The 17,956-nt window shown below is 44.1% G+C and overlaps 1 protein-coding gene across 1 annotated transcript in view; it reads right to left on the reverse strand.

Annotated features, from left to right (window-relative positions):
* Positions 1 to 3,646: 3,646 nt before the first annotated feature.
* The window catches only part of CFAP77 (cilia and flagella associated protein 77), a 142,743-nt gene continuing 128,433 nt past the window's right edge, over positions 3,647 to 17,956 (reverse strand). The window contains exon 8 of the mRNA XM_030206833.1: positions 3,647 to 4,532. Within this exon, the coding sequence (XP_030062693.1) occupies positions 4,410 to 4,532 (123 nt within the window). The 3' untranslated portion in view covers positions 3,647 to 4,409. The remainder of the gene's footprint in view (positions 4,533 to 17,956) is intronic.

The raw sequence follows: 17,956 nt of genomic DNA on the forward strand, positions 1-17,956 counted from the left end.
TCCCACCCACCCACCTGGCAGCAGGCACCAGACCACCCTCCCTCCCACCCACCAGGCGTCAAGCATTCCTTCGTTCCTCCCTACCTCCCTCCCTCCCTCCCTCCGAGCAGAAAATTTAAGTCTTCCCTTGTCGCTGTTAAAGCCGCATCAGCAGTAGCAGTAAAAGCGTGCTGCTGATTCGGCCCGCCTCCAGCCTTCTGTCTCTCAAACTTTGGTCCCGCCCTAACAGGAAATGAGGGCGGGACCAGAGTTTGAGAGACGGAAGGCTGAAGGAGCGCCGAACCAGCAGCACGCTTTCACTGCTACTGCTGACAGCTTTAACAGCGACAAGGGAAGACTTAAATTTTCTGCTCGGAGGGAGGGAGGCCGGGCGGGTTGGTGCCGGGTGGGAGGGAGGGACGAAGGAATGCTTGACGCCGGGTGGGTGGGAGGGAGGGCTGGAACAGCCTGAGGCAACCAGCAGCGCGCGTGCCCTCTCTGGCACGCGTGCCATAGGTTCGCCATCACCGACCTAGCCTATCTCCATCTTTTACACTATCAACAGAAGTCTCCCTCTGTTAGCTATCATCAGTAGCATGGGACCCTGGGCTTCTTAACCTAGTTGGCTTGTCTCTGTTTTTTTAACTCTGCAATGAAGAAGAAGCAAGAAAATGTGCTTTCCTTAATTCTGTAGGATGTAAAGAACCATTTGGACTCTGATTTGCAGTAAGCAAATAGATCAGAATGGGTCCAAAACTAGCTTTGGCTACAAATATTCCCCTAATTCAGAAAATCACTGCTAAATCTGGAGTTCTGTTGGCATTGTGTAAGGTGTACATAAGTACATATACATAAGTAATGCCACACTGGGAAAAGACCAAGCGTCCATTGAGCCCAGCATCCTGTCCACGACAGTGGCCAATCCAGGCCAAGGGCACCTGGCAAGCTTCCCAAACGTACATTCTATAGATGTTATTCCTGGAATTGTGGATTTTTCCCAAGTCCATTTAGTAGTGGTTTATGGACTTGTCCTTTAGGAAACCGTCTAACCCCTTTTTAAACTCTGCCAAGCTAACCGCCTTCACCACGTTCTCCAGCAACGAATTCCAGAGTTTAATTATGCGTTGGGGTGAAGAAACATTTTCTCCGATTTGTTTTAAATTTACTCCACTGTAGTTTCATCGCATGCCCCCTAGTCCTAGTATTTTTGGAAAGCGTGAACAGACGCTTCACATCCACCTGTTCCACTCCACTCATTATTTTATGTTTAAACTGTTTTATTGATGTCACATTCAATAACAAATATAGTCAATAAACATTTACTTAAACCAAGTCTTTGTCCGTTTTGTTTCTTAACATAATCATATCTAAAGTGTCATCAAAAGTTTTAAAGGTACCCTTCCCCTTCCCCCCCTATACCTGAACCGTATAATTCTCATATCACCATTAATCAATAAACATATATATCATTAACTTTCCTTCCCTTCCTTTCCCGTGAGTGTGTTCACCAATAAACTACAAGCTCTGCTTGATAGAGCCTGTACATATGGTTCCCAAACTTCCCAAAACCGTTGTCTACTTCTAGGGCTACTGGACATAGCACGTGCTTCCATTCGCACCAGGGAGTGCAGTGAGCTCCTCCATTGCCAGAAGGATGGTCCTATATCTTGTGTCCAATGTTGTAATATACATTGCTTCCCAACAATTAGTACCTTATAGATAAATAGACTTTCTTTATGTCGCATTATTGACCCTCGTCCCCGTAGTCCAAGCACAACAGTTTTAGTCTCTAGCCGAAGCTTCCTGTGCAGCAAGGCCTCACAATATTCCAGCACTGGACCCCAAAATTTTTGTATGACCAGACATCCCCAAAACATGTGATACAGTGTTGCTCTCTGAAAATTACATTTACTGCAATGTGTTTCTTGCAATCTACCTGCGTAATAAGCCTGTATGGGAGAAAAATACGCTCTCATAATGATTCTAAATTGTATCTCCCTATATCTGGCACTAGCCACTTTATGTACTATCTCCTTTAGTGATTGGACTATATCTCCACTGCTGATCTCTACCTGTAAATCCTCCACTCATTATTTTATATACCTCTATCATGTCTCCCCTCAGCCGTCTCTTCTCCAAGCTGAAAAGCCCTAGCCTCCTTAGTCTTTCTTCATAGGGAAGTCGTCCCATCCCCGCTATCATTTTAGTTGCCCTTCGCTGCACCTTTTCCAATTCTACCATATCTTTCTTGAGATGCGGCGACCAGAATTGAACACAATACTCAAGGTGCGGTCGCACCATGGAGTGATACAACGGCATTACAACATCCTCACACCTGTTTTCCATACCTTTCCTAATAATACCCAACATTCTATTCGCTTCCTAGCTGCAGCAGCACACTGAGCAAAAGGTTTCGGTGTATTATTGACATGTGATGAGGAACAGGAATGGGAAAAGTGGTATACTATTTGTTCAAAGATGATTTAGACAGAGCTCAGTCCTAGTACTGGCATGAATCAGAAGCCAAGATCTTACAGAGAAGTTTGCTCATGTTTAAAGACCAGTCTCCCTCTAATTATTGAGGGTGGGATCTCTTTGGCACTGAAAGCTAATTAATATAACATCATTTCTGTTGCTCCTTTAAGAAGTATCACAACAGCCTAGAAAGATTATATGTGAGATCTCAGTGAGTGTGAATTGCCAGGATGCCATTAAATATGCTGGGACTGAATATAAAGAAACACATTTCTTCTACCGGGGAGAATACCTTTGCAATTTGTCCTGTGATTCAATTCACCCAAGGTAAAATTTATTTCAATCCTTCAGATCATAGTGTTGAAAAGGATAATCTGGAACTGAAGTGTAGCAACCAATGATTCTTTTTATCACAGCAGCAACAACTCAAGTCAGTGTACTGATGCTTGACTTGTGTTTTCTACTAGTAAGAGTACACAAACACTTCAACTTGGGTCTGGCCTAGTGGCTCAGTGGCAGTGCTGTGCACCATCATGCAAAGGGTCCTAGCCAGGGTCCTACCCTGGTCCTCCACTCCTTCATATTAGCCAAGGGAGCTTCAGTCATTACAGAAAACACCCGGAATCAGGACCCATGACTGCAGGAGTCCAGAAGAACTGCCACTGCAATAACAGGACTAAAGGATGTTGGAAGGAGATATGAAATATGGACAAAACATCCAGGTAGTTACAAATAAAGGCTGAGGGTACCAGAACCCAAAACTGGTGCCACGAACAGAAGAAAACTTTCAATTATACTTTCAGGAGTAATGAATCATTCCTTTCCCATATTGTTTTTCAATGTATTGTCTGTGTGACTTCATTTACAGTATCAAGCAGATTTGGTAACAGGTTGAGCTGCCCTTCATCACCACCCCCCCCCCCCTTCACAGCAATTGGGTAATATTTTTAATGAAAGGACACACAGAATGAAACTTGCAAGCAAGCATCCCCTCTGGAGCAGGATTAGCTCTTACAGTATGAGAACATGAAGTAAACCCACTCATGTGACAAAGTCAAGCCGTTGCCTTGGACAGGACCCAAGCATCAGGGCACCATCCACTCTTCAACACTGACTACAACTCCCTTCCCCTATTAGAATTTTTTGAAGGCCAATTTAGAAAAACAACCTACAAACAATATCTTAAGGCATTCATGGTTTATTGCATAATGATAGTGCAATAGTTCAGACTGGAGGTCTCATTTTTACAAAATGATGTTGCAAATTTCAGCACTCAATCTCTAATGAGCACAGTGAGTGCCACCTTGCCCAGGACTTGGTAATTTACTGAATTCAGTAAGAGGATTCTTCCCTGTTTCTGTACCCTTCCTATCTCTTGGGAGCTGATTAGGGCTAGCAGCTAATCCCCTTTCACCTGTTTCATTGGATACTGAAATCTATTTCTGTCATCAAGCCTGACTTGTGCCCTGGTGCAAGTTCTCTTTTCAACATAACACCAGACTTCTGCCATGGTGCCAACCTTTCCCCATGTCCTCAGGAGACTTATTCCATTTGTCTTGCATAACTTTATTCAATTCTATTACATAAAAAAGGGATTGAATGCTCTGAGTTGAAATGGGGTGTTAGAACATCAAGAATAGATCATGATTGCATAATTGCATAGAACAGGATTGGCAACATTACAGAGAGGGATTACATTGTCCCAAACCTGCAGACTGCTGGTACAGTAATCATGAAAAAAAGCGTAACTACTTTGACTAAAAGTGAGATCCAGTGTAGAATATTCATAGGAAACAAACCAGAAGAAACATTGTACAGAGAGTGGTGGTGGTGGCTGGAGGTTAGGTGGCAGTTACAGCATGCAGGATTTCTTCAGTGACAAAGTTTACACGTTGGTTTCTCAGTATGTGACTACTAAATGCTTTATTAAAATGACTCTTGCTCTTGCCATGTTTTCAGCAGGGAGTGTATATGCCTTGTTTGTTGAGGCCTTTTCTTGCTATGCCATCTGTATGCTGGGCACTGAAAGCTTTCTGTCGTGCATCCGAGTTTGCGAAGGTATCCAGATGAGGACCAACCTGTGAAAAGAGGCTCACAGTCATTACCAACAAGGAAATACTTTAGACCCTGCTTTTACTTTCCACTCATCTTTTAATTTCCACTCATACAGCATCTGCTTTTAAACTGGAACACAGAAGGAAGAGCTGGGCAAATTATGAATGTATGCATAGCTGTGCACATGTACTCACAGTCTAGTCTAGAAATAGAAGCCTGTATGTTTACTGCCCAACAGCTTGGTCTAGAGCAGGGGTTCTCAACCCTCTCCTGGAGGCACATCTAGCCAGGCCAAGTTTCAAAATTACCACAATGAATATGCACGAGATAGAGATCCATTGTATGCAGACATCTCATGCATGATCCTGAAAACTTAAGCTAAACTAATGTAATAATTTATATTCTGCTTAACCAAATTTGATGGCTGAAAATTGATCACAGGTCATAAAAATTGGTCTAACAACCCAGAATTACATATAAAATTTAAATCTAAAACATTCGTAATGGAAGACTTATTTCCTCAATAAATAAATAGCTAAGTTGGTCTCACAGAGAACTTTGAGGACTAGAAACTGAAGTTCTATGTCTTTATGTTTTCAAACTATACATTTATAACAGGCACAACTAGTTTAGAGAAAACGATAAGTGCAGAAGGAATTCTTCTTGTTTAGGAAGGCATTCATATGCCTCTCTTTCTCTGGCCAGCCAGCCAGCAGTTGTGTAGGTTTTGATCTGGCTCTATAAACCTATTTCTGGCTTCAGTTCCAGCTCAAAGCACTGTAGGAGTTAAATTTCTCCCAATTTAGTAATTTGATAGAGAATATCATAGCATCTTCTTGCATTAGCAGTACATACCAGCCTCTACAACAGCCTCAAATGTTATAGCCAGTCCTATTAATGCAGCAAACAGGTTCCTGGAGTAGCCTAGAGGTTGATGCAGTGCATTGTAGAGAAGGGGACCCAGGCAAATAATCCACTGTAACTGTTATACTTGTAGTGAATTGTGTTAGTCCTCCAAAACCCGCCAAACACTTGCTGTACACACACATATATGTGACACCTGCAGCCATAAGGGCTATTGTAGTGGTGTATAGTTGGGTACAGTAGGTTTCTGGTGGGTTTTGGAGGGCTCACTCTACAATATAAGGGAGCAATGGTGAGTTGTGTACCTGGGAGCTTTTATAAGTCTACTACATTGCCCCCTAGTGTGCCCCAATGCTCTGCTGGGATGTTTATGTGGCCAGCCTACTAAGAATGCTGGCTCTTCCTACATCCCAATGGCTTGATTTTGTGTGTTTTTCACTTGGACACTTTTTTTTTTTGTTCGAAAATGGACCAAAAAGATACTCACAGAGCACAAACATATCTAGCAAGTGGCCATTTTCGAAAGAACCCCCCCCCCCCCCAAAAGATAGATGTTTTATTGTTTTGAAAATTGCTATATTTGATATTCGGGTACTGGACATTTTCAGCAAAATGTCCAAAGTAGGACTTAAGATGTCATATCGAAAATACCCCTCCATGTTTATGTGCTTTGAAAATGAGCTCCATAATATATCACACCAAGAGCATATACCAACTGGGTGATTCACTTTCAGCTCATTCAGTTGCAGCTCCCTACAGAACTGAGAAAAATATCTGGATTGAGACTTGCTAGCATAGTTGCTGGTGACCCAGAAGTGATATCCATGTAGTGAAATGCTTGTAATTAGGAAATTCAAATCTCAGCTTTTACTTTAGTTAAAAAATATATATTGGATCATTTTTTTAGTAATGTTGATAAGGTACAGAGTCCAGTATTGAAATGACATTTCCTCACAATCAATACATTTTATGTATGCATGCAATCAGAGTTTCAGTAGACTATAACTCAGCTCTAGTTATTTTAACCCTTTGTTGGGTGATATGTGACTGAGCTGCAGCTCTGCAAAAGCTCCTGATCTCCTTCAGACTCCCTCCACCACCACCAATACAGAGCTGATGTCTGTGGTCCGATTGTCAATGGGTTCAAAACCAGGGGTTGTTGCAATGTCCTGTAAAGGCCCATTTTTTCATGGGTTAATAAATGGAATCACCATCAAGAGAAGATCCCGTTTTCTCCAGGACTAAGGCCAGGTCTCTGCAACATTGCCTCTACTGGGGATTCAGACATATGAAATGAACTCATGGATGAACAGCTGGAGGCAGGCACTGGAAATGCTGGAGAGGTGGAGAAGATGGATTATAATATCATGCTCATGTGACTCAGATTAGAAAGAGGAGGAAATGGGTTCTACGTAAAGGTTATTAGGTGCTCTAGGCAAATCTTCAGCCTTGCATCTCCTCAACTAACTTTCCAAATATTTCTCTCTGCAGCAAGTATTCTGGTCATACCACCTTAAATTGCTAGAACCAGCGGGTCTTAACACCCATTTACATCGGGGGTGTTACATATAGCCAGTGTCTATTTCTGGTGGTGATATACACCAATATCCGGTAACTGAATCGTTAAAGAGGCTGCCGCCATTTTCAGTAGTGGCGACTGGAATCAGATGTGAGAAGGACACATGTAAGTGCCAGGAGAACATTTAGCTGTTGCACGCATCACTATAAGACATTTTTTCGTATGTGCATAATTGTGGATGATGGCTGATGTAGTTTTTTATTCAACCAGATCTGCAATAATCTAGATCCCTCGATAAAGCCCAGGTGAAACAGGAACCTGTCGGGGTCCAGGGAATGTTTGAACCTTGCAGATACGTGTTTGTCCTTTCACTAATACTATACCAGAGCACCATCTTTTATGCAACATTGCAGTTAATTGAAGTAATGTGATGGAAAAAACAAAAATAGCTAAAAAATTTATGTGTTAAGTACACGTTTTGAATGTGGAGAAATTACTGTACCTGCACGTTAAAAAAAGGAGGTCAGGGTTTTTTGTTAACGATTATATTAGTCACACACGCCAACAAATAATATGTCCAGTTGATGAGTGAGAATACAGGACACAGGCAATGTGACGTTATGAGACCTTTCCCCTAACACCCAAGGTGCAGTTTATTATAAATCATGCAATGGCACAGATATTTGTTTTCTGAAGTTGAACACTTATTTGAAAGTCCAAGCCATCTTTTATTTTGAAGTAATACATATTACAAACATTGTCCAAGTTCAGCACACTGTTAGCCACCAAGTTCATACAAAGTTAATTATGTTCAGTGGAAAATAAATCTGTTGGCTCAAGCTGCTTTCTATGTGAATATTCCATTACTGTTTCATTACTGCTACCAAGTATTACATGTTGATGGCATTTGCTTTAAACTTTGTTTTAATTTGTTTATCCAGTCCTTACATGCATGTGGTTTTACTTTTTAAATCCAAAGGTGAATCCTAAGGATGGTTGAACAATTAGGTATAAACTGTGTTGTTTCTGACTTTACTTGTTTTGGACTGCTTTGGGTGCTACTGATCTATACGTCTGCTGCCTAGAATTTTTGAAAATGGAAATGAGAAAATGAAAATTAAACTTTGGATGTACTCTTTAGAAGTTGTTTACTTTTGCAATGTGTGTAGGGATGCCTGTGATGGTGTATGCATGTCTATACATATGGCTATGATTTCTGAACATGCGGTATCCTTAAAGGACAGACTTTTAAATGCCCAGTTGGGTATATAGGCTAATCTCAATTTATTAAATGTTTCAGACATATCCATCTATTTAATCCCATGATATAACTGAATTCTATTATTCTGTCTCGCTGTATTTTCAAATGTAAGCCACATTGAACCCGAGCTTGCTTGGGATAATGTGAGATACAAATGTAAAAATAAATCCTTTATCATCCACCTTTTAAGACACTGCCTATCCAGCTGGATGGTGATGGCTCAAGGAAAGTAAGTTTGGTCTAGTGAAGACTAACTCAAAATAACCTGTTCCTTAGCTGGGCTCTAGTATTACCATATTGAAAATGTATCCATACTATACTTTTGTGGTTATGGTCCACTAATACGTTGGAGTAACTGGAGCTCATTTTCAAAGCACTTAAAGTTCCATAGGTTACTATAGGGGCTCATTTTCAAAGCACTTAGATTTACAAAGTTCCATAGCAACCTATGGAACTTTGTATGTCTAAGTGCTTTGAAAATACACCTCACTGTTGTCCCACAAGTTTTAACTTTTCATGGGTATCCAGATAATTTATTTGTGGGCTTTATTTTGGGTTAGAAAGTGATCTAGTATTTTGCTCCCTACAGTAGATAATCCATTTTTATTTCTGCTTTGCTGTACCTTCTTACAGAGAATGCGATTTCTCAGTGTTTCCTTTTCTAATTTTTATCCTTTATTCTGTAATTGGTGAGGATTGGTCTGTGTTAGAGAGTTGCATTGGGACAGAAATCAAACCCGTCCCCGCCCATCCCCATTGGAATCCAACCCGTTCCTATTCGTCCCCGTGGGGAATCTAACCCATCCCCGTCCGTCCCTGTGGGGAATCTAATCCATCCCCACCTGTCCCCGCAAAAAGTTAACCTGCCCTCACTCAGTCCCGCAAGAATTTAATGGTACATTTAAAAAAATTGCTGTCATCTCTCTCAGTCTCTCTCTGGGTTTGAGCCGCAGCACTGCAGGCAAGGAAGGAACAGAAGTTGGAACACTCTGGTGCACACATGTAACTTGTGCGTGCATCCATAGGAGTCTGATTTGTCTGGCTTTTCCAATAGGAAACATATAGCGGTTCTGTATAATCACTGCTGCCTTTTTAAAGGTACCAATACTGATATTTGTGTGTTCAGAATTGGTGCTGTTAAGCTTGCCACATAGGCTCTAAGAAGCTTCTTTGCAGAATTTATTGTTACTTCACAAAGTAATTTTACAGATAATCCTTTATTTGTCTACTCCTTCTTAAGGAGAAGGGAGTGGAAGGAACACTGTCAGGAACTCCAGGGACTTGAACTGGTTAATGTCATCTTCAGAAAGGAGAGAAAGCAATACAACCAGAGGAAGGGACAAGAAGACTTATTAATACAGCTTAGTAAGGCATTTTATATTTCTTATAAAGTAAAGTTGAGGGATATGTGCCACTCCAGTAATTATTTTCCAGAATACTGTGATGTGTGTTGAGAGGTTGACCAGACTCAAGTCTATTGGTAAAGTTTAAGTTATGGGATAATGAAACTTCATTTTAAAAATGTGTTTCCAAGGTTTCCATAAGTGTGCATGTGGTTTATCTTGATGCAGGACAGACGGTTTACTTAGTCAACTGTTAATTCTGCCCCCCCTACCAAAACAAAATGCCAGGTCTGGCTATGCCCATGCAGGCTCACTTACTGGGAGAAGGGGTGACAAAATTAGCAGATTAAGGTTTAAGACTTAGAAAAATGTCCACAATATATTAGCTATTCTTCTACCTTCTGGAAATTAATGTAAAATTCTGCTGATTTAAAAAAAAAAAAAAAAAAAACAAGAAAGTTGGCAATCTAATCTTCTGGGTCATGAGCGTATCTCAATTCCTCCTAAACACGTAGACTAGGGTAGCCATCTTTTTGGCAGGAAAAAACTGACATCTGCCTTTCTACATGCCCTTCCTTGCCCTGACTCATGTCCCACCCCAAGTCTCTTGCAACACATTCTGTTGCACCATTTTCCTGCACAACCCACTGTCCGCACTAGGGTTGCCATCTCAGAAGAAAAAAGATACATGTACATATGTTCTGTGATTATTTTACAAACCCTGTCTAAATGCTATGACAAGCTAAAATTATATTAAAGTTTTGATGTCCCCTCAATAAGGCAACATACAATCCCTTCACTGGAAAACTCTATGCACAAACTTGTGCAAAAACACACTCAAAACTTTACCATACCATAACAGCATTAACTCTCAGGACTCATAGATCAACAACCTTATCCTTGAAAAGGCAGCACTGTAAATATTACACAGGCCCTAAAACACAAATACAACATCTAGTGACAAATGGGACTGCTACAAGATCTCCACACTAGCAGAATACCATACCTTGGTCACAGGTCCAAAACACAGACTGTCATCATTTGAGACTAGTTCTGAAATATAGAAGCTGAAAAAGTAAGGGAAAGAAAAGTTAGCCTTCATAAAGACATTGCAGAAAGAGGAAGACAGGCAAAAATACCTGGAAATGCTGTCAGAAAAGCTTAGAATGCAAACGGAAGACAAGAAAACCAATATGGCAAAATTGGGGGACAAGACATATTTTAGATTTGAAAGAAGGAAGTGCCAAAATGGCATTGTAGGGCTCAAGGGTGAAGGGGAGGAATATGTAGAAGCTGACAAGGATAAAGCTGAACTGCTTAACAGCTATTTCTGTTCTGTGTTCACAGATGAAGGGCCAGGGGTAGGACCACAAAAAACAAATGCTAATGAAAATGGATGTGTGGTAGAACAGGATTCTCACAAGACTGTGTTCGTGAGAAGTCACCTAAACTAAATATAGACACAGTGATGGGGCCTGATGGGATACATCTGATGGTACTCAAGGAACTCAGAGAAGTTCTTGTGGTTCTATTATCTAACACTTTCAATGCATCTTTAGAGACTGAAGAAGGGCAGATGTGGTTCATCTCCATAACAGCAGAAGTAAAGAGGAGGTTGGGAATTGCAGGCTTTTAGTCTTACCTCAGTGATGAGTAAACTAATGGAAATACTTCTAAAACAGAGGACTGTGAGATTTCTAGAATCGAATGGACTGCAGGACCTGAGGCAGCAGAGGCAGATCTTGCCCGACAAATCTGATTGATTTCTTTGACTGGGTGATCAAACAATTGGATATGGGAGGGATGCTAGATATGATGGACTTGGATTTTAGCAAAGCCTTTGACATGGTTCTGCATAGGTGACTGATAAATTGAGTGCCCGCGATAGGGGCCCTGAAGTGACTGACTGGGTTAAAAACTGGTTAAGTGGAAGGAGACAAAGGGTAGTGGTAAACTGACTCTGTTCTCAGGAAAAGGATGTTATCAGTGGTGTGTCACATAGCTCTTCCCTTTGACTGTCTCTTTCTAACATCTTTGAGTGATATTGCAGAAGGAGTGCCCAGTAAGGTTTGTTTCTTTGCAGATGATACGGAACTCTGTAATAGGGTAGAAATCCTAGAGGGTATGGATAACATGAGGAGGGATCTAGTGAAGCTTGAATAATGGTCCAGAAATTGGCAACTAAGATTTAATGCTAAAAAATGCAGGGTCATGCACTTGGACTGCAAAAATCAAAGGAAATGGTATAGTATAGGGGGTGAAGTACTTAAAAGAAGAGCGGTACTTGGGTGGGGGGTGGTGATTGTATCTGATGATCTTAAGGTTGCCAAACTGATAGAAAAGGCGACGGTCAAAATCAGAAGGATGCTTGGGTGCAGAGGGACAGGAAAGGCCAGCAGGAAAAAAAGAGGGGATATTGTCCATGTATAAATCTCTGGCGAGACCCCAATTCTGGAGACAGCACTTTCAAAAAGATAAAAACAGGATGGAGTTGGTCCAGAGGGCAGCTACAAAACTGGTCTCTATCATAATGCTTATGGGGACAGACTTATAGACCTCTATATGTATACTCTGGATGAAAGGTGGGAAAGGGGATATGATACTGATGTTAAAATATCTCTGTGGCATTAATGTATAGGAGGTGAGCCTTTTTCAAATGAAGCAAAACTCTGGAATGAGAGGGCATAGGATGAAGTTAAGAGGTTATAGGCTCAGGAGTAATCTAAATAAATACTTTTTAAAGGAAAGTTTCAAGTTTATCTTTGATATACTGCCAAAAGGATAAACCATCTAGGTGGTTTGCAATAATTATTGTAAAAAACATAATCAAGAACAGCTAAAGAAAGAAATTGAACTACAATCCATAATAGGAAAGAAAAATTGGTTAAACTTCTGCACTTTTTGTCCTAACTCAGAGCTCCATGATGGGTGCCAAAAACTAGAAAAGGGCAAACTAAAACCTAACCCCCCCCCCCCAAAAAAAAAATAATAAACGTAGGGAACAGCCTAGCCATAAACCTGAAAAAGATATGTTTTAAGAGCCACCTGGAACTGTTGATGAGAAGACAGCTTATGCAAATATAAGGGAATATTACTCCACAGACTGGGACCAGTAACACAAAACAGAGATTCCCACACATTCTGGAAAATATGATGGAATGAAGGAACCTACAAGAGGTTCTGCTGCAAAGAACGAAGAAGTCGCTAACTTGAATATACAGGGTGAGGCAAAAAAAAAAAAAGTAACCCCCTAGAGATTTTTTTGCTGTTTTCTCAGCAACCACTTTGAATTTCAACAAGAAATTTTACATGCTTATTTAGTCATCATACTAATGTATTACTATTAAACTATTTTGGTGTGGGGCAGTATGCAGGGTGGTGTGGCAGTTGCAGGAGGTAGTTTTTAGGTGTGGGGCAGTTTGCAGGTGGTAGTTTTTCGAGATGGGGCAGTTGTGAAGGGGATACATTTTTGGGGGTGAAGCAGTTTGGAAGAGTAAATTCTACCTTTTAAACTGCCTTGCCCCATTCTCTAACTTCTACATTTCACTGTATCTAAGTTTCTATGCTATAGAAGTTAGAACTCTTTTCCCCCATATAAATGCATTGGGCAATACTTTGGGGGCTCATTTCTAGAATCCCTGTGTAAGCCCCTACCTTTGGGGTCACCCTAGGTGGTCATTTAGAGTGTGCTCTGGAACATGAGAGCTGGCCAGTTACACAATGTATTTGTTTAGAGCATGGGCCTGGACTGGAGAAAACTCCAGGAGGCTAAATAAGGCTACATTCCACACACTTAGTCATTCAGCAGGGTGGATGTGCTGTGAACCACAGTAACATAGTAACATAGTAATAATAGTTAACTTCAAAAACAGGCAGGTTTAAACAATCAGGGACAATTAAGGCAGAGGCAGTATACCTGCAGGGCTGCAAAAACTTTATACACAGTCACTTTCTTCCACTCCTTGTGAGAACTGTGGTGCTCATTTTCAAAAGAGAAAAACATCTGAAAATGTCATAAAGTGGCAGGATGCTTTTCTCGCCAAAATGTCTGTTAAGATTTTCGAAACTCTGATTTGAGACATTTTTCGCCACCCCAGACATTTTGGTTTTGTTCCATTATGGCAGAAAGGTGTCTAACGTTTGGGAGCATCAAGTCTGTTTTGGGCAGGACTTGGCGTTCCCAAAAGTTAAATCCAAAACATGCAGTGCCGTAGCGAGGGCGGCTAGCATCCGGGGCGGGTCGCCGCCGCGCACCCCCCCCCCCCCCCGGGTGCAGCACGGCGCCCCCCCTCCCCCCCCACCGGAACGCATTGTAGCATACTTTGGCAGCGAGGGGCGGGAGGGGCCGATCCACCCCCGAGCCTACGTCGCTGGGAGCTGCGTCGGCTCCATTGGTTCCTTGCTCTCTCTGCCCCAGAACAGGAAGTAACCTGTTCCGGGGCAGAGGGAGCAAGGACCCAACGGAGGCGACAACCCCCCAGCGGCGTGCACCCGGGGCGGACCTCCCCACCGCCCCCCCCCCCTTCCTACGCCACTGAAAACATGAACTGTAGAAACTCTTTTCTTACTGTTATGGAGTGATGTCTGAAAAAACCACTGGGAGGAGGAAAGACCTCAAAAATCCCGGATGCTGGGACTCACTTTGCAGCCACTATCTTTAAAGCACTCACCGGGCTCTTACTCATCATTGGCCAAAACCTCCTCCAAACCCTTACATTTGTATATTCTTTTCAAATATTAGGGTTTTGCTTTTTTTTTTTTTTAAATATCTGCTTATTAGTGTTCAAACATAGCGAATGCTACATACCTGTAGAAGGTATTCTCCGAGGACAGCAGGCTGATTGTTCTCACTGATGGGTGACGTCCACGGCAGCCCCTCCAATCGGAACACTTTACTAGCAAAGGCCTTTGCTAGTCCTCGCGCGCTCATGCGCACCGCGCATGCGCAACCGTCTTCCCGCCCGAACCGGCTCGTGTTCGTCAGTCCCATAAGTAGCAACTCAAAGCAAGGGAAGACACAACTCCAAAGGGGAGGCGGGCGGGTTTGTGAGAACAATCAGCCTGCTGTCCTCGGAGAATACCTTCTACAGGTATGTAGCATTCGCTTTCTCCGAGGACAAGCAGGCTGCTTGTTCTCACTGATGGGGTATCCCTAGCCCCCAGGCTCACTCAAAACAACAACCATGGTCAATTGGGCCTCGCAACGGCAAGGACATAACTGAGATTGACCTAAAAAATTTACCAACTAACTGAGAGTGCAGCCTGGAACAGAACAAACAGGGCCCTCGGGGGGTGGAGTTGGATCCTAAAGCCCAAACAGGTTCTGAAGAACTGACTGCCCGAACCGACTGTCGCGTCGGGTATCCTGCTGCAGGCAGTAATGAGATGTGAATGTGTGGACAGATGACCACGTCGCAGCTTTGCAAATTTCTTCAATAGTGGCTGACTTCAAGTGGGCTACCGACGCTGCCATGGCTCTAACATTATGAGCCGTGACATGATCCTCAAGAGCCAGCCCAGCCTGGGCGTAAGTGAAGGAAATGCAATCTGCTAGCCAATTGGATATGGTGCGTTTCCCCACAGCCACTCCCCTCCTATTGGGATCAAAAGAAACAAACAATTGGGCGGACTGTCTGTTGGGCTGTGTCCGCTCCAGGTAGAAGGCCAATGCTCTCTTGCAGTCCAATGTGTGCAGCTGACGTTCAGCAGGGCAGGAATGAGGACGGGGAAAGAATGTTGGCAAGACAATTGACTGGTTCAGATGGAACTCCGACACAACCTTTGGCAAAAACTTAGGGTGAGTGCGGAGGACTACTCTGTTATGATGAAATTTGGTGTAAGGGGCCTGGGCTACCAGGGCCTGAAGCTCACTGACTCTACGAGCTGAAGTAACTACCACCAAGAAAATGACCTTCCAGGTCAAGTACTTCAGATGGCAGGAATTCAGTGGCTCAAAAGGAGGTTTCATCAGCTGGGTGAGAACGACATTGAGATCCCATGACACTGTAGGAGGCTTGACAGGGGGCTTTGACAAAAGCAAACCTCTCATGAAGCGAACAACTAAAGGCTGTCCTGAGATCGGCTTACCTTCCACACGATAATGGTATGCACTGATTGCACTAAGGTGAACCCTTACAGAGTTGGTCTTGAGACCGGACTCAGACAAGTGCAGAAGGTATTCAAGCAGGGTCTGTGTAGGACAAGAGCGAGGATCTAGGGCCTTGCTGTCACACCAGACGGCAAACCTCCTCCACAGAAAGAAGTAACTCCTCTTAGTGGAATCTTTCCTGGAAGCAAGCAAGACGCGGGAGACACCCTCTGACAGACCCAAAGAGGCAAAGTCTACGCTCTCAACATCCAGGCCGTGAGAGTCAGGGACCGGAGGTTGGGATGCAGAAGCGCCCCTTCATCCTGCGTGATGAGGGTCGGAAAACACTCCAATCTCCACGGTTCCAGAAGAAGAGGGAACCAGATCTGACGCGGCCAAAAAGGAGCAATCAGAATCATGGTGCCTCGGTCTTGCTTGAGTTTCAACAAAGTCTTCCCCACCAGAGGTATGGGAGGATAAGCATACAGCAGGCCCTCCACCCAATCCAGGAGGAAGGCATCCGATGCCAGGCTGCCGGGGGCCTGAAGCCTGGAACAGAACTGAGGGACTTTGTGGTTGGCTCGAGATGCGAAGAGGTCTACCAAGGGGGTGCCCCACACCTGGAAGATCTGTCGCACTACACGGGAATTGAGCGACCACTCGTGAGGTTGCATAATCCTGCTCAACCTGTCGGCCAGACTGTTGTTTACGCCTGCCAGATATGTGGCTTGGAGCACCATGCCGTGACGGCGAGCCCAGAGCCACATGCTGACGGCTTCCTGACACAGGGGGCGAGATCCGGTGCCCCCCTGCTTGTTGACGTAGTACATGGCAACCTGGTTGTCTGTCTGAATTTGGATAATTTGGTGGGACAGCCGATCTCTGAAAGCCTTCAGAGCGTTCCAGATCGCTCGCAACTCCAGAAGATTGATCTGCAGATCACGTTCCTGGAGGGACCAGCTTCCTTGGGTGTGAAGCCCATCGACATGAGCTCCCCATCCCAGGAGAGACGCATCCGTGGTCAGCACTTTTTGTGGCTGAGGAATTTGGAAAGGAAGTCCCAGAGTCAAATTGGACCAAATCGTCCACCAATACAGGGATCTGAGAAAACTCGTGGACAGGTGGATCACGTTTTCTAGATCCCCAGCAGCCTGAAACCACTGGGAAGCTAGGGTCCATTGAGCAGATCTCATGTGAAGGCGGGCCATGGGAGTCACATGGACTGTGGAGGCCATGTGGCCCAGTAATCTCAACATCTGCCGAGTTGTGATCTGCTGTGACGCTCGCACCTGCGAGACGAGGGACAACAAGTTGTTGGCTCTCGCCTCTGGGAGATAGGCGCGAGCTGTCCGAGAATCCAGCAGAGCTCCTATGAATTCGAGTTTCTGCACTGGAAGAAGATGGGACTTTGGATAATTTATCACAAACCCCAGTAGCTCCAGGAGGCGAATAGTCATCTGCATGGACTGCAGGGCTCCTGCCTCGGATGTGTTCTTCACCAGCCAATCGTCGAGATATGGGAACACGTGCACCCCCAGCCTGCGAAGTGCCACTGCTACCACAGCCAAGCACTTTGTGAACACCCTGGGCGCAGAGGCGAGCCCAAAGGGTAGCACACAGTACTGGAAGTGACGTGTGCCCAGCTGAAATCGCAGATACTGCCTGTGAGCTGGCAGTATCGGGATGTGTGTGTAGGCATCCTTTAAGTCCAGAGAGCATAGCCAATCGTTTTCCTGAATCATGGGAAGGAGGGTGCCCAGGGAAAGCATCCTGAACTTTTCTTTGACCAGATATTTGTTCAGGGCCCTTAGGTCTAGGATGGGACGCATCCCCCCTGTTTTCTTTTCCACAAGGAAGTACCTGGAATAGAATCCCAGCCCTTCTTGCCCGGATGGCACGGGCTTGACCGCATTGGTGCTGAGAAGGGCGGAGAGTTCCTCTGCAAGTACCTGCTTGTGCTGGAAGCTGTAAGACTGAGCTCCCGGTGGACAATTTGGAGGTTTTGAGGCCAAATTGAGGGTGTATCCGTGCCGGACTATTTGGAGAACCCACTGATCGGAGGTTATGAGAGGCCACCTTTGGTGAAAAGCTTTCAACCTCCCTCCGACTGGCAGGTCGCCCGGCACTGACACTTGGATGTCGGCTATGCTCTGCTGGAGCCAGTCAAAAGCTCGTCCCTTGCTTTTGCTGGGGAGCCGAGGGGCCTTGCTGAGGCGCACGCTGCTGACGAGAGCGAGTGCGCTGGGGCTTAGCCTGGGCCGCAGGCTGTCGAGAAGGAGGATTGTACCTACGCTTGCCAGAAGAGTAGGGAACAGTCTTCCTTCCCCCGAAAAATCTTCTACCTGTAGAGGTAGATGCTGAAGGCTGCCGGC

Source organism: Microcaecilia unicolor, chromosome 6 (assembly GCF_901765095.1).
Source record: "Microcaecilia unicolor chromosome 6, aMicUni1.1, whole genome shotgun sequence".
Classification (NCBI taxonomy): Eukaryota; Metazoa; Chordata; class Amphibia; order Gymnophiona; family Siphonopidae; genus Microcaecilia; species Microcaecilia unicolor.